Source organism: Montipora foliosa, chromosome 6 (assembly GCF_036669935.1).
Source record: "Montipora foliosa isolate CH-2021 chromosome 6, ASM3666993v2, whole genome shotgun sequence".
Lineage (NCBI taxonomy): Eukaryota > Metazoa > Cnidaria > Anthozoa > Scleractinia > Acroporidae > Montipora > Montipora foliosa.
In genome coordinates this window covers 34,024,482-34,046,981 of record NC_090874.1, presented here as the reverse complement: position 1 = coordinate 34,046,981, position 22,500 = coordinate 34,024,482, and the positions used below count along the sequence as shown (strand labels likewise).

Below are 22,500 nucleotides of genomic sequence, written 5' to 3'. Positions count from 1 at the left end.
ATATTTTAAATATTTGATTCTCGTGCTATGGATTCATTTGGTATGGCCTCAAGGAACTTTTGCACTTCTGGAAGTATTTTCAAGTGTCGAGATATAGTGCACATCTTCACGTGTCGCGCACGTGACAAAGTAACCTTTACGTGCACCACTGCACGAAAGTTTGGTCATCTTGGAAAGATGTTTTCACATCTCACCTTCGTTTCTCTTTCATTTTTTTCTGCAAAAGATGTTTCGACGAGTCATTTCGTTTCATCTTAAGCCGTTCAATTAGCGTTTCCTTTCTCAAACACTGAGCAAGAATACCCATCGATCAGTAAAAAACAATGTCAGACTTAGCCACTTTGGCATAAATACACTATTTTTACCTCGTTTCCATGGTCCAGTGGTCATTGTCACCATCTGTAATGAAGATAATCTGGGTCCGGGTATTCACTACATACACAGTCGAACATCATGAGAATCGCAATGTAAGGCCGATGTGAGAAGGACAAACTTCTCTCTGTTCTTTTCTTTAGCGCTAAATTAACCATACACCACTCACTGTACTTTTGCAGGCCCGAGTATAGGCTACTTGTAGCCTCTTGTTGATTTAATAGAATGGGCGTTTAGACTTAAACACAGTTTATCAGCACTGTTCAAAATGGGTGCTTAGACCTAAATACGGTGCATGCATGGTTGGATGACTCGGATAATCATCTGAGATGGCCATTTAGATTGTGTAACACTGGTGCACCGATGCAGACAAACACAAAAGCGAAGGAAGTGGTTAATAGAAATGAAGATTTTTTTACTATCTGAATGGTGTTGTGTTAGATTAAAGCGAAACATTATTGAAAAATCTTAGTGTTAACGAGTAATGTCAGCAATCTTCCCACTAGTAAGTGGTAGCAATAAATTGGGTTAACCAGGAACCAGTTAAAAATATATTATTGGCTTCCCAAATAAACTCATTTTACACTAGAATGACTAAACAAATACTTTCTGACGCAAAACTATGCAAAACCATGGCGACCTTTTAATCATTTGCAAGAAAAAACACTTGAAAAACAAAATGCCTAAAAGTTCTTGTCATCTTTGTGAAAAAAACTCGCATATAAAATATCAACCCACATATGCAAAGTAGTTAAGTTCGAACATGATAAATCCACGAAAACAGAAAAAATCTCACAAAAACATTTTCCAGCCAAACATTTTTTGAAACAAACAACATGGAAGAAAAAAATTCCCATTTCAGTGCGAGCACTCAAACAAGCAACATACGCCGTGTCAAACACCACACGCAACTAAATAAATTTCCTGAAATTTCCCACCAGTGTTCGGGATCAAACCCTTCACTGAAGAACCATTTCTTCCAATAATGAAGCAAGAAAACGAGCAACAAGCTTTCTTTCGAATAATTTTTGACTAACAAGAATTAATCAAATTTCAAATTGTTTTACCTGAAGACTGTACAGAGTTGAGTACAAATAAATAAAATTATAAATAGCCAGAAAATTGTAAACACAGATTCACCGAAGGTGTTCGATTCCTTCTGTGATATCCAGCCCGAAAAAGTCCCAGAGAATTTGCCGTTTGGTTTCAGCGTTAGCCGTTATCGATCAGTGTTTACCGTTTGGTTCCAGTGTTCGGCATCAAACCCTTCACTGAAAAACCATTTCTTTCAATAATGAAGCAAAAAATGGGCAATGACAGCACTGAACGTTTGCGGTTCGGATTAGATAAAAACGCGACTAAAGTCCGATTGGGTGTTGAGTTGAGATTGCGGATGAACAAAAAACTTGGGCTATTTTCCTGTCATAATCCAAACTTACCCCTAAAACTGAATTCGGGTTTTCCCATATTGTATCTTGCTCGTATTCTAATAAGACCTGTAAGAAAACAAAAATGAGATTTAAGACAAATAGTATAAAAGAAAGAGACTCCACTTCGGAGTTTTAGAGAAGGCGAAGTCGTAAAATTATCACCCACAAAAATTCCTAAAAGAGTTCACTGTAAAATATCATAAATTGTAAGGATACTCAGACTATTAAAAAAGATTGCAATGCTCTTCTTAACAGAATATACATGACCAACACAGCATTTGGCGAAAAAAAGTCGATTTAAGCAAAACACGATTTCTTCAAAAAATTTTTATTTGGGTAATTAACTCTATCCGCTGATTAAAAAGGAAGGGGGGAGGGGGCAGAGGGGGTTCAAATTGCAGGTTTGTGAGGTAAGGAGCTCATCAATAGGCCTTTTGCAACTAACGATCACATGGTACAAAATCCGCCATGCTGGACGGCAAGCTCATTATTATTCCCCCACTGGGACATTAAAACAAAGGCAAATCAAGCTTGACTGGTTCAGGTCTCTTTGTTTTAATGTCCCAGTGGGGGAATAATAATGAGCTTGCCCTCCAGCATGGCGGATTTTGTACCAAGTGATCGTTAGTTGCAAAAGGACTATTAAGGGCAGCCTCTATCTTCCACATCTTCTATCCCGAGTAGATTTCTTTACAAAACATCCCCCTTGGGAGATTCAGCACTCGTACTGTTGTAAAAGCCAATCAAAACGGAGCTATCTCAGCGTAAAGGGCATTATGATACTTTTCACGGGAAAAAAAACTTGTTCCTAAAATAAAGTTAATTGGGAAAGGGTTAACGCAAGGAATTAGGAGAGATAGAGGCTCCTCTTGATCATAGTTAATAGAGGGGAATGGTTATATGAAACCCGACAAATTTCTTTGTTGTAGGTTTTTGTTCTTTTTTTTGGTCTTGACTGTGCACAAAACATAATAGTTGTTTACTCCGTACTGAGGAACTAACCAATAGAAACGTGTTGGTTACGTAATTCATGCATAGAGTATGAGCGCAAAAGAAAAGATTGTGCACGGTCGTGGACTTTCCAACCTAAATCTTGGCATCTTTGTTTGCTCCTTTGATGTTTGCCGAGCTTCCAAACCATTCCCCTCTATTAACCCTTTCAGCCCCGATAGTGCCAAATGGCACTTATAGATTTTACTCTGTCTAACGCCAGACGATTTTACTCGTCAATGGGGAACCCCTCGGGGCTTAAAGGGTTAAGCTAACAGCGTGAAAAAACTATGTCCCCGTTTAACCCTTTCAGCCCCGATAGTGCCAAATGGCACTTATAGATTTTACTCTGTCTAACGCCAGACGATTTTACTCGTCAATGGGGAACCCCTCGGGGCTTAAAGGGTTAACTATGTCTTGATCAGCTGCTGATGACGTAGATTCAGTAATAAATTTTACAATGGCTGCACCTGGCTAATTTTTATTGCCAATAAGCGGACAGACACACAAATTTATAATTTATGCGGTAGTGACGCGATATTGCTCGCGTCAGATTGAAGTTTCTCGCATTTTTGTCTCGCTTTCTTTTCGTGTTTTGACTTAATCTTGACCCTCTGCCTTTTTGTTATTGCAAAAAACAAATTGATGTCAGTTTTTCAAGCGTCTGTCCTGTTATTGACAATTAATTTCGTCATCATGAATTTCGGCTATCGCCTCTTGGATCCACAGCTACTTTGACAATGAATGAAGGGGGTAGTTTCTAAAGAAACTGTGGTGCTGCGTCGGTGGGGAAGTAGTATACAAAAATTTGGTTTTATAAACGGAGTTGATAAATGTAAATTGGCCACCGTACAGAGATTCTAAAAGCTGACGTTTCGAGAGTTAGCCCTTCGTTATAATTCCTCGATTCGCTCTGACGAAGGGCTAACGCTCGAAACGTCAGCTTTTAGAAGCTCTGTACGGTGGCCAATTTACATTTATCAACTCCGTTGGTAAAACCAAATTTTTGTATACTTTGACAATGTTATGACGAAATTCATGATCAATAACAGGACAGAGGCATGAAAAACTGACATCAACTTGTTAATCTTTTGTTTTCTTTTATGCCAGAAATCAAATGCTCCTGAACTAATTTACCTCACGATTTCTTCGTTAATCGAGAAGAATAGGGCGAAGACGACTGAAGGCGAATAATCGGCCAACAAGGCGCTAAACAAAGGTCATGGGTTCTTTAGTAGTTCAATTCACCGATTTCTTGGAGCAGGTTCCTCTCTCTCTAAAGGACGATTTCGTGTTGAAATATTCGAATGCGGATTGCGAGAGGCTGGTAGAAACACCAACACTGCGGGATTTCCTAACAGTGCAATGCCTTCGATACACGGCACAGACGTGTAGGTATGACAACAACAATCTCGTCAAATGCATGTTATTCGCTAAACCGAAGAAAAAGTATACTATCGTGACCCTTGATGCAAAATCTTAAAACTGAACTCTTCAGCTGTCAACAAGTTCAACGAACCATGCAAAACAAGGAGGAATTCGCCAGGCTAATCGGGGACGACAACTGTACTGTATTGTAAGGTGAACGAATCTCGAATACTTACGGACACAACAAGGACGTTGACTGCAACCACAAAGTCACTCGCGTAGTCAAAAAACTTCTGTGAGACGAGAATTTGAATCTTTCTCATTATACTGTTCTGTACATAACTCATAGCTGGCCTCTGTCGTCTTTTGGTCCCCTTGTCAAGCACATCGAACAGGTCTTGGAACTCTCTGGCACTGAGATGACCAGTGGAGTTTTGAGCTAAAGCCTGAAAAACAAAAAGGAATGGTAGGCCGTAAAAATAAACCAATTTATTATAGGTGAGCATTATTTGAGATAGACCAGAAGGACATTTCCTCTTTTCCTTCAGCTACATGAAGTTAACTTTTAGACTTAAAAAAATTCAATAAAATTTATTCGCTTTTAGGATTTTGACGCATTTTCCTTTCCGCTCGTATGATTACCTCAGAGACATGTACATAACCAGTATCTTACTATTCTCGTTTCTTCGGTCTGTCCTTAAGTTACAAATCCTCGTTTTTTTTTCCCGTTCGTAAGAGGGACAATCAAATCAATTTTGCGGCCAGCAGAAAGAGCGGGAAAATGCGAACGAGTCTTGCTTTTGCCACTGATTGGTTGAAATTAAGGTATGAGATTTTTAAGCCAATCATCAAGCATTACAAAGCTAATAATATAAATTTCAGCGTGTTGATTGGCTGAGAGCACGTCAATTAATCCCAAAGAGAGTGCAGAAAAGTGAAACTAGTGCAGCCGGATAGTTGAAATCAGTGCAATAAAGGGGAGGGGAAATTTGGCCAGTATATCATTAATAAGTAATGGCATGATTTTTCTCATGCAACTTGTATTAAATAAGCACATGGAAATTTTGTTCCTCTCTCAAAAAATTTATTCAGCCTTATTTATTCCAAATTGCACTCGATTTATCTCTACAAACTAAACAAAGGCAGAAAATCTTTGTGCAGATACTGAAAGAAGACAAACAGTCGACTCAATAGGCCATTTCTGAGATCATGCCTGTCTCCTCTTCAAAGCTAGTCGAAGTGAGAAGTTTTTGTGACGGTAATTAGTTCTAATTTACATAAGAATAAAACCTTGTTTAAAAGAGACTTTATACTCGCTTTGAAGAGGAGGCAGACATGAATTCGGAAAAATGGCCTATTTATAATTTTTATTTCATGATGTGATGACTCAATTTAAAATGTCGAATTTATATGATGAAAGTTTGCGTCAACTTAAAGTTACTTTTCATTAACTTCGACTTGGTTTGATGCTCACGACATTTGCTTCCTAATGCAGAAAAAAAAAACGCACCGAAGCAAATTTTAACCAGCATATTCGATTACATGAGTAATACTGAGCGAATTAATCGATAACAATTCTCAGTTTCCGCTTTATTCGTTAGCAAGGCCAACGCTTGCATCACGAAATTTGCGAGTAGCACAAACCAGAGTTAACTCTGCACAAACTGAGCAAAGCATTACTTACATTTCGCACTAGTTGCCCGCCTGTTGTACCTATCTTTGCTTTTTGAATGGCTTGTCTAGCATGTTCAGTGCTGACTGTGCCCCTGTAACGAGAATTACACCACATATGAACAATAAGACTAAAAAACGATGTTATTGTTTCGCTTTACAACAGCAAGGCAGCATAAGCCATTTGAGTTAGGACACAAAGCGAGCCAACGATCCATGCGAGTGACAAACCAAAAGTTATGTTGATAACTAATCTAAGCCTAAACCTTTTAACAGCTCAATTTAGACTTAAGTTAGCATCAAGTTTCTGAATCTAAACCTAATAGAACTGATTCAATGTGCCTCGCATAAATGACATGCATCGATAGCTGGCTCGCAGATGGATATCAGTTGAAACATCAGACCCAGAAAATATAATTTTGTGTTAGTTACAACCATTAAGTCAGCTGGGTTTGTGATAACAAAGGAGATGACAGTCTTGCTCTACTGTTGCAATTAAAACGTTAACGAGTGGAAGGCGTGTGGCACCATTGAAATATGAATAAAATGTCGGCGTTGTTTGTGTTTTGAGCAGGGCCAGATTAAAACCTCTACTTATTGCGTTCGACGAAGGCGAACGCAGTTCATAATCCTGGGGGTCCAGTGGTTTCAAGGGTGACCTTTTTTTGAGATTTTTCGTCGACCGTTTGCATTTTCTGCGCCATTTTGAATGATGTCATACTTAAGATGCACAAAGACTATCGCGCACCTCGTGGTTTTCGTGTATTTAAGTTAAGGTCGGTGCCACCTAATAAGAAGAACTTTTCCCCGGATGACTATGCAAAAAAGTAGATCTTACTTTGGGTCATTGGAATGTGAAATGAAAATAGGAGGTAGCCATGCATTTTTCGGCAATAATTGGGTTTGTTTTTTGAAAAAGTGGAAGCCAGTTTTGAGCCTGACAGTCCTTCTCTTCTGCATTTACTACTGGATATTTAATCAGTGATTTGAGATAAACGATACTGAAGTACCCATGACATTTCAAAAAAAGGTGATTTGAAAAGATGAATTTTTAGCTATATTCTGTATGTGGTGGTGAAACGTGCCATATAAAAATAATAATAATACAATTTAAAGAACGCCGGAAATTTAGCTTTTTCTCAAACCGGAAGTCAGTTCGTTTACGCATGCATGCGCAGTTGATCTGAAAACAAGAGCGAGGAAGGGCGAGGAAAAACCTTGGATGCAAACAATAGTTAGACTGCGAGCAGTCTCTCTAACTTCTGTAGAGCGTAGCGCGTCGCGTAGCGCGCGATTGATCGAGTGAACGAGGAAGCCGCAACCCGAGAGAAACACGGGCGGGCTCCTCTCTCCAATCCTTCCTAGTTCGCTTTAATAATTTGCATAATTTTGTCGGCGCTTTTGCTCGCGTGATCTGAGGAAAAAAAGGGGACTGCTCGGAGTCTAACAATAGTTTGTGCTGTGATTTATGCAATTATGCTTGTGAGAACAGTAACATTTTACTTCCTTAGCAACGCGCGAAAAATCCGCATAACAGTGAAAGTCTATATATGGCTTGATTCAGTTTTCTCGCTCCAATATAATTATATTTTGGACTAGTTGACTGAGATTTCCGTATGAAGCGAATGTCACCAAGACCAATTGCAATATTCATATACCTGAAGATCCCGCTTGAAGTCATCCTTGGTAAAATGACAGACCCGAACAGACAATATAGCAATGAAGGGGTAGTTTCTAAAGAAACTGTGGTGCTGCGTCGGTGGGGAAGTAGTATACAAAAATTTGGTTTATCAACGGAGTTGATAATGTAAATTGACCACCGTACAGAGATTAATCTCTGTACGGTGGTCAATTTACATTATCAACTCCGTTGATAAACCAAATTTTTGTACACAATATAGCAGTCAGGTTTTCACGTTTGAGGAACCCATCCTCGTTTTATTTTCGCCGGCCAACTTTTCTTAAAATTTTAATTTTCCGGTGTAAGCTTCGGTTTTTTTCTTATATGTGTTCTCAATTCTAGACATGTGTCTAGTTTCATCCCTCTCGAAAGCGTACACCCCAACAGCGGTAATTGTTGATGTGAAAAAGCCTTACTCCGTGTATTGAGCAACATCTGAAAGTTTCGTCGGCTTATTCTAAATTAAACGCTTCCCCGTGTGGAAGCAAACACATACGTTTGATAAAGCATCGAAGACGGCTGTCGCTGAAGGAAAGTGAAAGGTACGCTTGTCGAATATTTCTTTGTCGCATGTTCAAGGTTTTTGTCTTTTACATTTGCTCTAGCTGATTTTTGCCGCCTAGTTTGATTGACTAGAAAATCTATAACTATTTTGAAGTGACTTGAGCTTCTGCCGCACTTATGCCTTACATGGCCTACTACCTATTGAACCACAAGACTGTTTACCATAGTTCATCTTACATTTGAATTTCTCGAAGCAGAAAGGTCACACAAGAATAAGAAAGTGATCGGGGATCGAAGAACTTGGTAAGGTCGAACACGTTTGTTGACTATTGCTACGTCATAACACGTCATATCCAAGATGGCGCTCTCCAAGTCACGAAAGAGGCAACTTCAAAGTTCTCTTGTCACATTTTAACAGGGAACTGGACAAAACGGCAATTATTATCGAATTCTTGGGGAAAAGTTTTCGTAATTTAGAGATACTTTTTCTAGACCGTACCTAGTTTGACAGGTCACGTTAACTCAGTGTCAAGCTTTCATTAACTTAACAACACAAAAAACCCACGAGTTGCGCGATAGTCTTTGCGCATCTGACGTATGACGCCATTCAAAATGGCGTAGAAAATGCAGAATCACAAAAAGGTCACCCTTGAAACCACAGGAAGCCCAGGATTATGAACTGCGTTATACTTTGTCCAAACGCAATTAAAAGTGACAGCTTGCACTCACAAAGGCTGGTCACTATCAGGATCTTGTATTTGAAGTAGGACCTCAAACGCCGCTCTAATTCCGACTCTACGGCGGAAGAAGCTTGCTTGGAGTGAACTCTGTAAATAAAAGGCACAGAAACTTTGCTACATCAGTATTCCGCTTATGCACCTTGCAGGAAATTGGGTTTATCAAACGAGTTGATAAAAGTATATTAACCGCCATAAAAGTGTTTCGTAAGCTGAAGTTTCAAGCGTTAGCCTTTTGTTCGCACTTCGCTCTTAAGAAGGGCTGACGCTTCCATGTTAGCAGAGGTCTGTCTTCTTTTGCGATCGCTGGGCTGAGGAGTACTGGAAAAGAGACCTCTGCCATGGGTTGAAACTTACAGTTTTGAGCATGCGCGGCGGTTACTTAGCGACCGAATCTCCACGTGATATCCTTCACATGTTGTGCGGGCTCACTGAACAAAGAGCCCCGTTGTGAGTCCTGAATCTCTCAGGCTTCTCTACGCAATTGCTAAAATTGCGTTAATAATTGCGAGGATCATGGCTTCACTTGATTTCATATCCGCGGTTCAATATATGATTCATTTCACATAGGGATGATATCTGTATACAAACATTGTTTTTGTTATTCAAATGTACCAACCACAGGAACAAAAGACCCTTTCGACAGCCAATAAGGCTCTGGTTGGTATGTTAATGACAATTGGTGACGTCAACGATATCTTCGTTACATCATTTCGTTCCACGGTAATCACTGTAAAGGAATGCGCGGGACACAGTGGGCTCAAGTCACAGTCAGCAAATATATCATGGGGCATATGCGGTTGGAAGAGTGCCGTCCAAGGTTGCGGACGGCGGTTGCATCAAAGTGAGTTTCGACCCATGACAAAGGTCTCTTTTCCCGTACTCGTCAGTCCAGCGAACGACAACAAAAAGAGAACGGGTGTTCCTCCCCGCCCCGCCCCGCCCCGACATCATTCAAAAAGTTCTATTGCTGCGTGTAAGACAAAAATAAAACTGGTTCGTGAAATCGATATGTTAATGTCAAGAAAACAATTGACCCAGGTTTTTTTACATTTACTTTTTGCCCATTTTTTAAGCATACTGTACGCCTGATCCCTATGTTCACTGTTTAACTTTGAGGAAAAACAAGAACAAACCAAACTTACGGTCAAGTAACCTCTGAACTGATTGTAAATGATGGCCGTTAACAAATTTAAGATGAAATAAAGTCCTAAGAAAAAGAAAATTACGTGAAAAGAGATCAGCAGTCCATTAACAGTAGCACTCAGTTCAAAACAATTAACTTTAGACACAGCATTTTTCACTGCTACACGTAGAACTTTAACAATGGTAATTAACATTTGGAAAGATCTACCACCTCATCTAAAAGTCCAATTCAAACTGCTCTATTTTCGAAACGAAGCACAGTACCGAGCTGAAAACATGCAAACAGATGTATTTTTAAAACCTCTTGTAGCTGATCGAGATAAAAACTCAAAAGGCTCTTCAGTTTTGTATTTTATTTTTTGTGACGTCACATGCAAACCAAGAAAAGGTCGAGGATTCATTAGAAACAACCGGCCAATTCCGCCGGCTACTTTGCTGATTGTTGATTGACTGACTGGTCTTTTACCAGAATAAATAAAATTATTATTATTATTATTATTATTATTATTATTATTATTATTATTTATTAAGTTATCGCCGCCGCCTACTTTTTCGATAAATGACAAGATTCTCACCGTTTCAGTTCAAACCATTTCAATTTATTTTAATTCAATAAAACAACTAGAATATCAAGGAACCTTTTGATGTATGTTCTGCTCCGTTTTGGACGTTGGATGTTTTTCATGAATTCCTTAGTTATTTGCACTCGCTTTAGCCACTCGCTAACGCGATTCTTTGCAGTCTGCCATTTTGGATCAAATAAAGGAGAAAGACTGGTCGATCACAATCGCTGCCCTCTAACCAGGCCACGTACAGCTACGTGTTAATAAATATTTGTGACTGATGTTGATGCCCAGATTGCTGGAAATGCCATTTCCAAGATCTTCCCCAAGACTTCCCTGGGAAAAAGGGGTCACAGCCTCCTATTTCACAAAACCAGCCGTTTACTAAAAAACTTATTGAAACCCTGGATAGGGATCCCGAGTATGTAGAGATGGGCAGAACATATGCGCAATAACAATAGTAGGCACCGTCCTTAACAAGTACTGTATTTCGTGTCCACCTCAGGCCATGTGATATTTTTTATGGACTGCATAAAATTATTACATAATTTGCCCATGAATAGTTACCATGGTTTGAAGAAAAAGAGAAAGAGAAAAAGGGAAAATAGATGGAAATAAATTATTTATGAATATGGGAAGCTTTTCAAAGGTAAAAACGTTCATACTACAAACTGTGAACTACAGGATACACAGTATCTCTGTAGAGTAGCATGTCAACTTCAATTTTAAAGATCCCATTTTCAATGCAATATATACACTACCAATCACAAAGTTAACAAGAGTTCATCGTGGGGACACAACACACACTGAGTGCCTACCAAAAACAAAAATATTAATGTTTACGCAGATACTTACCTATCATGGTAAACGTAATAAAGAAAATAGCATAAAATCTGTTTTTCATATATGCAAACATCATCACTGCAAAGAAAAAAAAGCACCTTTCAGCATGAGCATCAAATGCAATAATTAGTGACAGAAAGTCTTTCAATCTTCAGTTGTCACCTACATGTATGAATTTAACACGCATTCATTAGCCCGATAAACTAAACTAAGCCAAGTACTAGATTTTTCAAATTGGTTTATTTCAGCTTGTTGTTAGGTTATCAAGTGTCTTTTCTACCACAAATGCACTAGTGAACCAGATGCCACAAACTTTGCATTATGTTGCCTCTGCCACTAATAAACCAGAGATGAAAATAAAATGTTCATTTTGATAGCAGTCACAAAATGTCCAAGGGGGAGGGCAAAACACCAACAACAATGTTGGCATTAGCAGAAACAGTTCTCTAACATACCAGTAAGTCCCTTAAGATTGAAGAGTAATAAGAATTAAGGGACAAACAAAGACAGACCATAACATCAGAAACTCTATGGCCTAGTCTTTGTGAACAGTGCATGGGTTCTTTGACATCTGTCAGTGTTATCTTAAATGACAAATTATAAAGGTTGTGCTACTACGACAAAATTCGCATCCTCCCTATCTATGCCATTATTTTTATAAGACATAAGTATGTAGTCTTCGAGAAAAAGAATGCTGTTTACTATTTTCAAATATTTATTTTTGTTCCAAAGATATTCAACTTTTCAAAATTTGCAAATAAGCCAACAGATGACATAAACTTCATTGAATTTTGATCAAATATGTGAAAAAAGATATCTCAGCCAATTTGTATCAAAAATGCTTGATTCTTTGCAGTTAAAGATTCTAGTAGACCTGCTCCACAATATGAGCATAACCTGTTTTGCTACTATGGCAACAGACTTTGCTGGCCACCTTTGGCGTTCTATTTTCATATTTGCCAATGGTGCCTCATCTGCATGATCCTGCAAGCATATAGATATGTGTAAGTCTCGTTTGTGGCCTTGTTAAATGTTTGTCTAGCTAATATTGAAAGAAGGTTGGAGGGGACTGGAAAAGAGTGAGTTGCCATGGGAACCAGTTTCTTTATAGCCATAGGTGGGTTGCCTGTAGAACTATTAGCCTGTCGAGTTTCAGTGGTCTGACTGCTGCAAATTGACTGAGATAGCTCTATTAATTTTATATACTGGATGTCATATTAGGTTGAGTGAATGATGTCATCATTCCTCTCATTTGCATATTTGACACATTTTTCAAATATCTCAGAACCAATGGCGAAATTTCCAAATGGCAACCGCTTTTTTTAATCTTTCCTAGAATTTTACTGTATGTGATAAACCTGACATTTCAAGGGATTAAAATTTGATCATCGATCGTAGCACTTTGAAGGTTTACATGTATAACATGGCTTAGCCGAAAAGACTCAAAAGTTTAATCATTTGCAGTTGTTGAAGAAGACAGCCCTTTCTCCAGTTTTTAAGAGCCTGAGAGTTGCTGGTCCCACAGGGGTCTTGATCTGCACCAACAACCTCATGCTCAGCGAAACATCCAGGAAGGTGCAGAGTAACCACAGAGTCTTTCTTGTAGAAATTAATTTTTATTCATGCTCATTACTAACCATCTGGGTTATTAGCTGTTGTTAGCAGAACCAGGAGACTTCTAAGTGAAACTTCCAGTTTGGAAAAATAATGATACCCCTCACATTCAGCGCCGATCTCAGCTCTCATCCGCTCTGCACTGCATTCAATTTCCTGTGAAGTAACACATACACCACATAGGTAATCCTGGAATCTAACGATCACTTTAAATCCCTAAAGCTTTCCATGAATGATCCTCATGTTTTGCCCTACAAATATTTATGTGAACCAGCATGATTTCAAGAAAAAAGAGAGGAAAATCTCAACATCCAGCTACTGAAAGAAACTGTTTGTTGTGGCCTGGAACGTGTAATGTTCTTAATTAAAACTATAATGGCAGATAAGTTTTCAAATCTCAAGGCCTTGTCATTTCTACCTTTTCAGCTAAATATATAATACTGTGATAAAAGAGAGTTTTACTCCCCTAATGTAATTTATTTCTCGGTGGTAACCATTTTCTTTCAGCTGAAAACTGTTGTTTTCATGACATCCTACAAGTCTTTCACTTTCTCACTCTTAGAGTTTTTAATGCACAACATAATTATGTTATCATACATGTACTCAGCTTTATGACTGCATGGTTTTGCCATGCCCGCTTGACTGAATACCACATTAGGGGTGGGCAAAAAGATTTCCAGTTTCAGGACACGAAACAACCTGGAACTGCCAAATTTGAGTTCCAAACTTATCCAGCATATTCATGTAACTTGTCATATGAATCATGTCCCTCTATTTTAGGCTCCCCTAATCATGTGATTTTTCAAAACCTTAATATCGCTAGTATCCTTGAAGCTTTTGCTGTCAACAGCACAGACGGCATGTCAAATTTCCAAGTGTTCAACCAGAAACTAAAAAAATGTGAAACTCCCAACAAGATATTTTTTTTTGTTCCATACAATGAATCTGATAGGATCTAACAAAAATACACAAGGTACTATACCAAAAGGGTACTGTTTTTTCCTCCAGATTCCTTCACCATTTAAGAATGAAACAAAAAAAGAAAAAATCTTATTAGTGGAAAAAAGCAAAAAATAAGTTTTATTTACGTTAAAATAAATGCACATTTTTCTAGTCACCTAAGAATAATAACTTTACTTCAGGTAAAACAACAAAAGTGAGGTCTGGGTACGCATCTTTTTCTTGCCATTTTGCCAAAGAGCACTCATTTAATTCTGCATACTGATCAACAGTGATTAATGCGTGTTGTGGACTATTTTCAGAGGCCAATTTAACTTCATACCCAACTACATTTATTCATTATTATAGCAGGCCATCCCCAGGGTAATTAAAGGGATGAGATAAAATGTCTCTTAATTTATCCTTTCGTCCCCATCACTTTAAAAGTGCACATGGATATTGACCACAACTTTGTAAAAAGCTCGATAATGACCAAAATTTCGCACAGGTCACTTTGGGTGAATTTTTTTCCAACCATTATATAATTACAATAATTTATCAATTAGGGAAATAGTTATTAATTAAACAAAGGTTTTTTAAGAGCACTTCTTGTATTAACTCACCTGTGGAAACAATAGCATCCCACACATTGCGAAGAACCACAAGTGGAGCAGGAGAAGAAAAAGCACACTGAAATTTAATGAAAGTTCATACCGGTAATTATTATGAATGACATAATCTTGTCTCTATTCATTAGAATTTATTTTTGATAAACAACAATATATTACCTGAGTATTTCAGGAACAGTTCGTTTGATGGCACGTAGCTGCAAAACAGTACACACTTGTTAAAATAGAAATGACATGTCAAAAGGATTTCCACAATTTAATTATATTTTTAAAAATACTGTATAATTATTCAGAAATCCAATTTCATTGATTTCATAAAGGACAGTCACTTAATGTGGTTCCTTTTTGACCATAAAGTTATGTAGCAGTTAGCCAAGTACCAGTAACCATCATAATAATATTTACGACTTTAAACTAGAAAGAACTGGTAAAAGTTGTTATAATAATCTATCACAAGAAAAAAAAGAAAAGGTAACCAAACATCATAACTGTTCACAAATTTTGGAGCAGATGTACAATGTAAGCCAAAGGTCTTGAGATTCTACATTTTCTACAACTTGTAATTCTTGCAATCGATCATTATACCAAATAGACAATAAATTTCAAGTGAGGCCTAAAAATTATGCATAAAGAGTGAGATGGATGCAATCCCTTTACAGATCTCCACTGCACCACGGACTACAGGTGTATATTACTTCATGCATGGGTGAGGCCTGACTTGATCATCAATTTTTTTGATCATCGATGGTTGATGTAGTTATGAATCTGACGTAAGCTAAACTGTCGATAATCCTCTTGTTTAAAACTGTAAGCTTTTAGTATTTGCAAGATCTCCAGATTGGGCTCCCAAAAGCATTCCATGTCTATAATCAGGCCTTCTGATAGGGTGTGATGAAAAAATGCAAATTATCCGAAATTTTCAGGGCAGATTATGCAATTACAAAGGTCAATTATGCGATAAATAATGTAAATTATGCGATTTTTTTCTGAGCAGTTTTAAGCTTGTTTTATAAGGTTTCAGAGTCAGAAAAACACTTTTTTGCTGCCCTTAACACATTTTGAACACAAAGGAACTGTTACAGTAATTATGCATCTTGATCGACATTAGTTGGGATAAATTTAAAAAAAAAAAAAGGTCTTCTGCACTATACTTTTAACGTGAATAGCGAAGGCAATTATGTCACCATTTTAGTGATGTGTATATGTCAATTCAGCCATTCAGATTGGCTAATCTGAACAAAGGGCGTGTTTGTGTTACACCAATAGGGCAGCGACTCTTTAAGAATGAGACTTGTACCAGGCCCCCGACATGCAAAATAACGCCTTGAACTTCGAATTTTTACGAAATCGAAGGTGACAAAGGTTTTTTAGCCTTTTCCCAAGGTAAATCGTCTTTAAAATGGCGTATTTTTGCAGGAATACCTAAGAAACTTGTTGATTTATATTTTATTTTGTGAGTGTTCTTTTGTGAATTATACGACTTTTCGTGAATTGTGCAATCGGATGTGATTTGAGGTCACAGAAAGAAAAGAGGCAGTGCAGCCCAGTGTTGAGGGTGCTTGCATTGATATCCAGGTATCCCAGGTTCAAGACAGGTTCTGGCCACTGGTTAAAATAATTGTTCCTGGTAGTCCCTGGTTCAACTTCTCAGCTACACGAGTTTGTAAATAGCCAACTACCTAAATCCTCCTGCCAGTTGGGATTCTTAACAGTTGTTGAATGTTCGGTTCTGTCAAGATTGTGTTTCATTGGCCTTGAAAAGCCCCTACATGGGGAGTGGTCAATTAAGTATGTACGTAAAGAAAGAGAACATTGAACAACACGACTGTTCAAGAGGTCAAAACTGCCAGCAGCACTTACCAGCTTTTTCATTAGTGACGAATTTTGCAGCAAAAAGAAAGGTCTCAGAAGTCTGCGCATCCTTATATGCTAAAACAAAGAAATTAACAAGGCTAGCATATTAACTGATGAATAATGCAGTTTGTTCAAAATTGTGAAGCCTTTGCTTGCACCATACAGTCTGTATAAATTATGATGATACTTTAATCAGGGGTTTCATTGGAGGCCGGGAACCAGGTACTAGTACCTGTCTACGCTGAATACAGTACCCACCTTTGCTCAAAGGAGGTCTCAAGATCAAAAGCCAGACATTTAATTATAGAGGTGCCCACTTACTCAGTATCACAAGGTCCCTTCTACTTTAAAACTTAATGAAACCCCTGCTCTAGGTAGGTAGGTACTTTATAAAATACACTGCAGGGAAAGCTGAATTGGGTATTTACATAATCGTAATAATGTATAATTTAACGATTGTAATAAAAAGTAATACATGTAATTATAATAGCTAAGAATCCCAAAAATTGTTTACAATTCTGCATCACAGAGGCCACAAAAAAACTCTTCTTAAATCTATTTGTCTTGCAATGCAGCAAACTGCAAGTGCACGCATGCCTTAGATTATACATGTCTATTACTTGCTCTTATAAAGAGGCAGCAACAACTTTCTCAACTTGTGGTTCAGGTCGCTCATTATGCTTTCAAACGTGCACATGCAAATGTTGTGGTGATGCTACATGCAACCGTTGGTAAACTCATAAGTGCTAAATACAGACTACTAACTAATTTATAACGTAAAGTTGTAATGAATAAGCGAATTAAGGTCAACAAAACTTGCCAATGCACTAAAGTTAAACACAATCTCATTTGATATACTGTACAATACTGTACATGGTGTACAGTACACGTGCAATTAAAGTCTTACACTCTTTGTTTCATGAAATATATAAACAGAACGATGTTAACACTAGTATGTAAGTATCTAAGTCTTTTTGGGAATTTAGTGGATACTAATGACAGAAGCACACTTAATTTACAAACTACAGAAAAAAATTGGATGGCTTTGAGTTGCAGATCAAGGCAGAGAGTCTGAGGTTATCTTCAGATTTTGCACAGTGACTACTGGCTTTAACCCTTTTACTCACAAGAGTGACACCAAATTATTATTAAATAGCGGAAACCAAATTATTAATAGTGGAGCTCCGGCAAAGGGCCCACCAAGCGAAGCACCATACTCATGGGAACCCAATGATTTGCTTTTCTCGTGGTACATGTAATATGGCTAGAGGTGTTGCTCGCAGGCGTGCACGCACAATGAAATTGCCCAATAATTTAATGACATCCTAATAATAATGATCAATACCCCCAACATGGCAGTCATTTTCAGCGTACAACTCAATCCCGTCCTCAGAGTCCGCTTTTCTTTTGGTCAGCACCACGAACATAGACTCTGGCCACTTCCAAGGCAGGAAGTCCGCAAATCACAGACTTCCGGCTTGGCTACGCACGCTCAGAAATTTGAAACAACAGTGGTTGTCAACGGTTACAAAAATGGAGTTTCAATACAATTGCACATAAGTTGTAAGTGGATAGAGTCCGTGTTCTTGATGCTGACCAAAAGAAGAGCAGACTCCGGGGACGAAATTGCATACATCTTTGATACTGGACATGCATGTTATGATCAATAAGACACTTTGTCTTGTCAAAGCAAGGTACAATGTATCTGCTTTACCAGTATCACCTGACCATATTGCGGGCTCAAGTTTGAAGCTCATCGAGGTCAGCTGGTTTTTTTTTTAAAGTTGACTGCTGACCAGATACTACTGGGTTTTGATCGGATTGCAGGCTAAAGCCAGGTTAACTTATTGTTAGTCAAAGAATAAACAACCCGGGAGCTCCTCTTTTATGCTTGGCTAAAATTAATCTATATAATTTTATTATTTCTCGCTTTAAAATACCTCATTGCATCCAGCACTGAGAGTCACAAACACATCAATAAAAGAAACTGTTAGTACACAACAATACGACAGAAGCCATCTGCTCTTCAAAAAGGCCCGCCTTCCAAGAACATGAGTCTGACAAAATAAATAAACCGAATAATATTATGCAGTTAAAAGTAATATACATAACTTATTTACAGTCTACATGTACACAGCTGGTTGTGATGTTAGTTGTTCTTGTTTTTGTTATCAGGAGACTGGAAAATCAAATCATAAATTAATAAACAAACACTTAATACCAAATCTAAGTTTTGAGGAAATACCCATTGAATTGCTTTATCTCTGACATGCTTTTCATCAGTAAAAATTAACATACCCCTGTAGACCTAAGTTACAGTACATGTACTGTATGCCCAAACCGATATGTGCTAAATCTACATGTACATTGTATTGTTTAAATTTGTTACAGTAGACAAACCTGAGCTTGAAGAACTATAAAAATTATTGCTCTCTTTTATACACTTAATATTATTTTGACTTTTAATCACAAGTCATAAATTATCATAAAACCGACATTTGACTTGATTTACTTTCATTGTTCATTTCAGTTTACATGTCAGTGTCCCCAAGTAGCGCTCCAGCTCTAGAACGACTAGACACTTAAATAAAGTTCCTTTCCTTTCCTTTTCTTTCATTGTAAAGAGTTGCCATTATAGTTGTTATTAGACAATGTAAATAAGTGAAGAAAGGGTACCTTGACAACCAAATCACACACAAAACACAAGAGGAAGATAATTTCTATGCCCTCAGTGACTCCACACGGAGGATCAGGTCTCTCACCCCGAAAACGAGGGTCAGATGTTAACCTAAAAATATGACCTAAAAATTAATCATAACAAAATTAAGCGGCCACCCCTATTAGCCGGCTAGTAATCAAAGTCTCGATGAGGCCTTTTCTATAATAATTGTTTTTACCCCTATTAAGTGGCCAGTCCCCTTTAAGCAGCCTTGATCCATTTCTCTGAGTGAGTGCGGGCCATTAAATAGGGGTTGAAATTTATTATAAAGAAAGTTCTGTGTTTATTCAACCAAATGTTTCTTGCAGTGTAAATAGTTATTCAAATGACTTTTTGCACTGTTCCAGGAAAGCGACTTGACTTATATTAGAATCACATCCCCAGCCAGCAGTATGGTTTTGAAGTTGACCAGTCCCCCATTAATCATCTGTCTTTGGGTAGAGTAAAATCCAATAATTTATGAAGTTTCACTCCATTGAGACTCAATGGGTTAAACAAAGTTGCCACAATTTGACTTAAATGAGAAAAGTCACTTAGGACCAAAACGGTGATTGTTTATTTTTGAATCCCAAATCCTCACTGATCAGTTGAGTTGCGAAGTTTTTCTTATGATAATTAGTTTGTAAAGTAGAACTAATTACCATCACAAAAACTTCGCACTTAGACTCGCTTTGAAGAGGAGGCAGGCGTGAACTCGGAAATGGCCTATTCAATAACCAGTTTAATTATATGGCTTATGTTTGTAGCCGATATAACACGCGCTCTGCAGATTGGCTAATTGTGACTGAACTGTAGGACATTATTCTCCCGTAATGCCCACGGGCCGATTACGGGCTTGCAAAAACAAAGCAAAAGGTACCCGGTAATTAAAAAACCATATAATAAACTACTTACTAACCAAGCTAGCTCGAGCCGTACTAGGGAATATTGGCCCTCCGTCGTTTTTGTACGGACCTCGCTGCACTCGGTCCGTACTGCCACGACCTCGGGCCAATATTCCCCAGTACGGCCCTCGCGCTTGGTTAGTAAGAAGTTAGTATTTGTGCATGTTGGAAAATCAAAGTACATGTACTCACGTGAAGGATGACGGCTTTTCAACAAAAGCCAGCATGAGGTTGAGAAAAATGACCAATGATAATCCCCTGAAACAATAAAAGCCAACAGCATTACTTCCTGTGCAATGCCAAGAACAATGTTAATGTAATTTTTTTTCCCTTTAATAAAGGGGACATAGCTTTTGAGTGGATGTTGAGATTGTTAACTCCTAAAACACCTCCCTCCCCCCAAAGCCCACTTTAAAATTTATAAATGGCGACCGCCTTTACATTCTTTTGCATTAATGTTAATTAGACCTACTACCCTCATTTTGAAACAAATTTGCTCATCATAGCAAGGCTAAAAAGGCTTATTAGCATTAAATCAATTAAGAATATTTTACTTGGCCACCATTATCATGAAAGAGGTAGGGTGCTGCCTAAGGAAAATTTTTGGGATTTCAGGCTCCCAAAATCAAATGTTAGGAGCCCAACCCAAATTTCCAGGAGCTCACAATAATTAATTACCGGTAAGTAAAAATAATTAATTTTTTTACATGTCACCGCATCCCAAACAAACCACCTAGGCAAACCAATGCTCTTGTCATTCTTTATGCTTTGCCAAATTGTTTTTGTGGGTCTACAATAATTATTAGTTCAGTGTTTCCGGAATCTCGCTTCGGGTGTTCATGTTAGAGCAGCATGGGTTTTAGCATGTGTCTGTAGCTACATTTTTATACAACTGTGCAGCTAATTACAAGACATGTTATGCGAAAAATAAAATAGGTACCGGTAAATAAATAAGTAAATTAAAGATACTAAACATTTTTAATAAAATCATTGGTTATGGAGTTGTGGCCAAGATTTCATAATGTTTGATCTCATATCAACTTATTGTTCACTCTTAACAGTTATGACAAAATGACCAATGGTGCCAGGAGCGTTCTTAAAATTAGCACAATTCGGCTCATACACAGTATTCGTAAATGGCGGCCACTAAATAATTTTTTTTGTCTTTGATTTGTTTTTGCTAATCATCCTCAGTGGCTAGCCTCATTAGCATGAACAAATTAAAATTCAAAAGAATTTTGCTCTAAAATACAAGCGGCAAAGACGTGAGGGGATTGGGTCAGGTCTCTCCTTCCCCCCAAAACCACCGGCCCTAATTACAAGCTTTTGTTTCTACACACGGACAAAACATACCCATACTACAGCCATATATAAGGTCAATTTGAGGGAGACATTTTGACAAACAAACAATCAATTAAAATCACAAAAGTAAATTGCTCCAGAAAATATCTGTGACTTCGTCAGGTGTAAACTAAACGGTGAACCACGTACGGAATTGGGACAGTTATTCTTTTCATTGAAATAATACTGACATTTAAAAACGCCAAATATAAACCAACATTTTTCAAGAGCTATTAGGGCTAGGAGACACTTTTGGTGTTGTTTATTTTCTGTTGCTGTCCCTAGTGCATCAATGACAATTGGTACGACAATTACTTTTCGGCAGCTCCAGATTTTCCCAATCTGTCTTTTTAATTCTTGGTATTTTTCCATTTTCTCTTGTTCTTTTTCCAGCACTCTTGTATCAAAAGAGCACGCGATATCTATCACATAACATGATCTTATTCTATTATGCTCAATTTGATGGTCTGTTTGAATTCGGAAGTCCCATAACATCTTTACTTGATCGTTTTCTATAACTCCTTCAGGATCATGATCATACCACTTGTCTTTGCATGGGATGTTGAATTTCTGACAGAGTTTCCAATGGATAACTTGGCCTACCTTAACATGTCGCCACATTTTATACTCTCTTTGCGCCAATTTCTTACATTCCGCTACAATATGACTTACGGTCTCTTCTTGTTCTCCACATAACCAACACATCAGAGACACATCCTCTTTATCAATCCTGTTTTTAATGCTATTCGTCCTTAATGCTTGGTCTTGTGCAGCGGTTAGCAGTCCTTCAGTTTCTTTTTTTAGTATTCCCCTTTTTAACCACCCCCAGGATTCTGGGTCCCTTACTTGTTCTGTAGCTGTTTCAAATTGCTCATGTAATGCTTTGTTCTTGTATTTAAACATTCTCTCTTCAGACACTTCTATTTTTGTAGGCCCCTCCTCCAGAATATTTTCATCTGATACGAAACGAAGTAATCTTTCCTTACTTTCTCCAATGTATTTAAACAGACTGCCCACTTCAATGTTCACACAGTCTTCTGCACTTAATAATCCACGCCCTCTCACTGCTCTTTTCAGATACAGTCTATCTATGTCGGCTTGCAGATGGAAGGCTCTGTTTATATTGTCAGCAACTTCCTGGTTTTGCCATCCAATTTCCTCAGTCCATCTTTAGTCCACTCGACAATTCCTGCACTATATCTGATTATTGACACA

The 22,500-nt window shown here is 37.9% G+C and overlaps 1 protein-coding gene across 1 annotated transcript in view; it reads right to left on the bottom strand.

The window, feature by feature from the left end:
• The window catches only part of LOC138007180 (two pore channel protein 2-like), a 56,750-nt gene that overhangs the window by 26,188 nt on the left and 8,062 nt on the right, over positions 1-22,500 (bottom strand). The window contains exons 4-17 of the mRNA XM_068853943.1: positions 20,137-20,202; positions 19,018-19,129; positions 18,282-18,398; positions 16,348-16,416; positions 14,647-14,684; positions 14,482-14,548; positions 13,902-13,931; positions 12,943-13,075; positions 11,318-11,383; positions 9,899-9,963; positions 8,746-8,843; positions 5,845-5,926; positions 4,397-4,606; positions 1,812-1,868 (exon numbers count right to left, since the gene is read on the bottom strand). Coding sequence (XP_068710044.1) covers positions 1,812-1,868; positions 4,397-4,606; positions 5,845-5,926; positions 8,746-8,843; positions 9,899-9,963; positions 11,318-11,383; positions 12,943-13,075; positions 13,902-13,931; positions 14,482-14,548; positions 14,647-14,684; positions 16,348-16,416; positions 18,282-18,398; positions 19,018-19,129; positions 20,137-20,202 — 1,210 coding nt within the window. The remainder of the gene's footprint in view (positions 1-1,811; positions 1,869-4,396; positions 4,607-5,844; positions 5,927-8,745; positions 8,844-9,898; positions 9,964-11,317; positions 11,384-12,942; positions 13,076-13,901; positions 13,932-14,481; positions 14,549-14,646; positions 14,685-16,347; positions 16,417-18,281; positions 18,399-19,017; positions 19,130-20,136; positions 20,203-22,500) is intronic.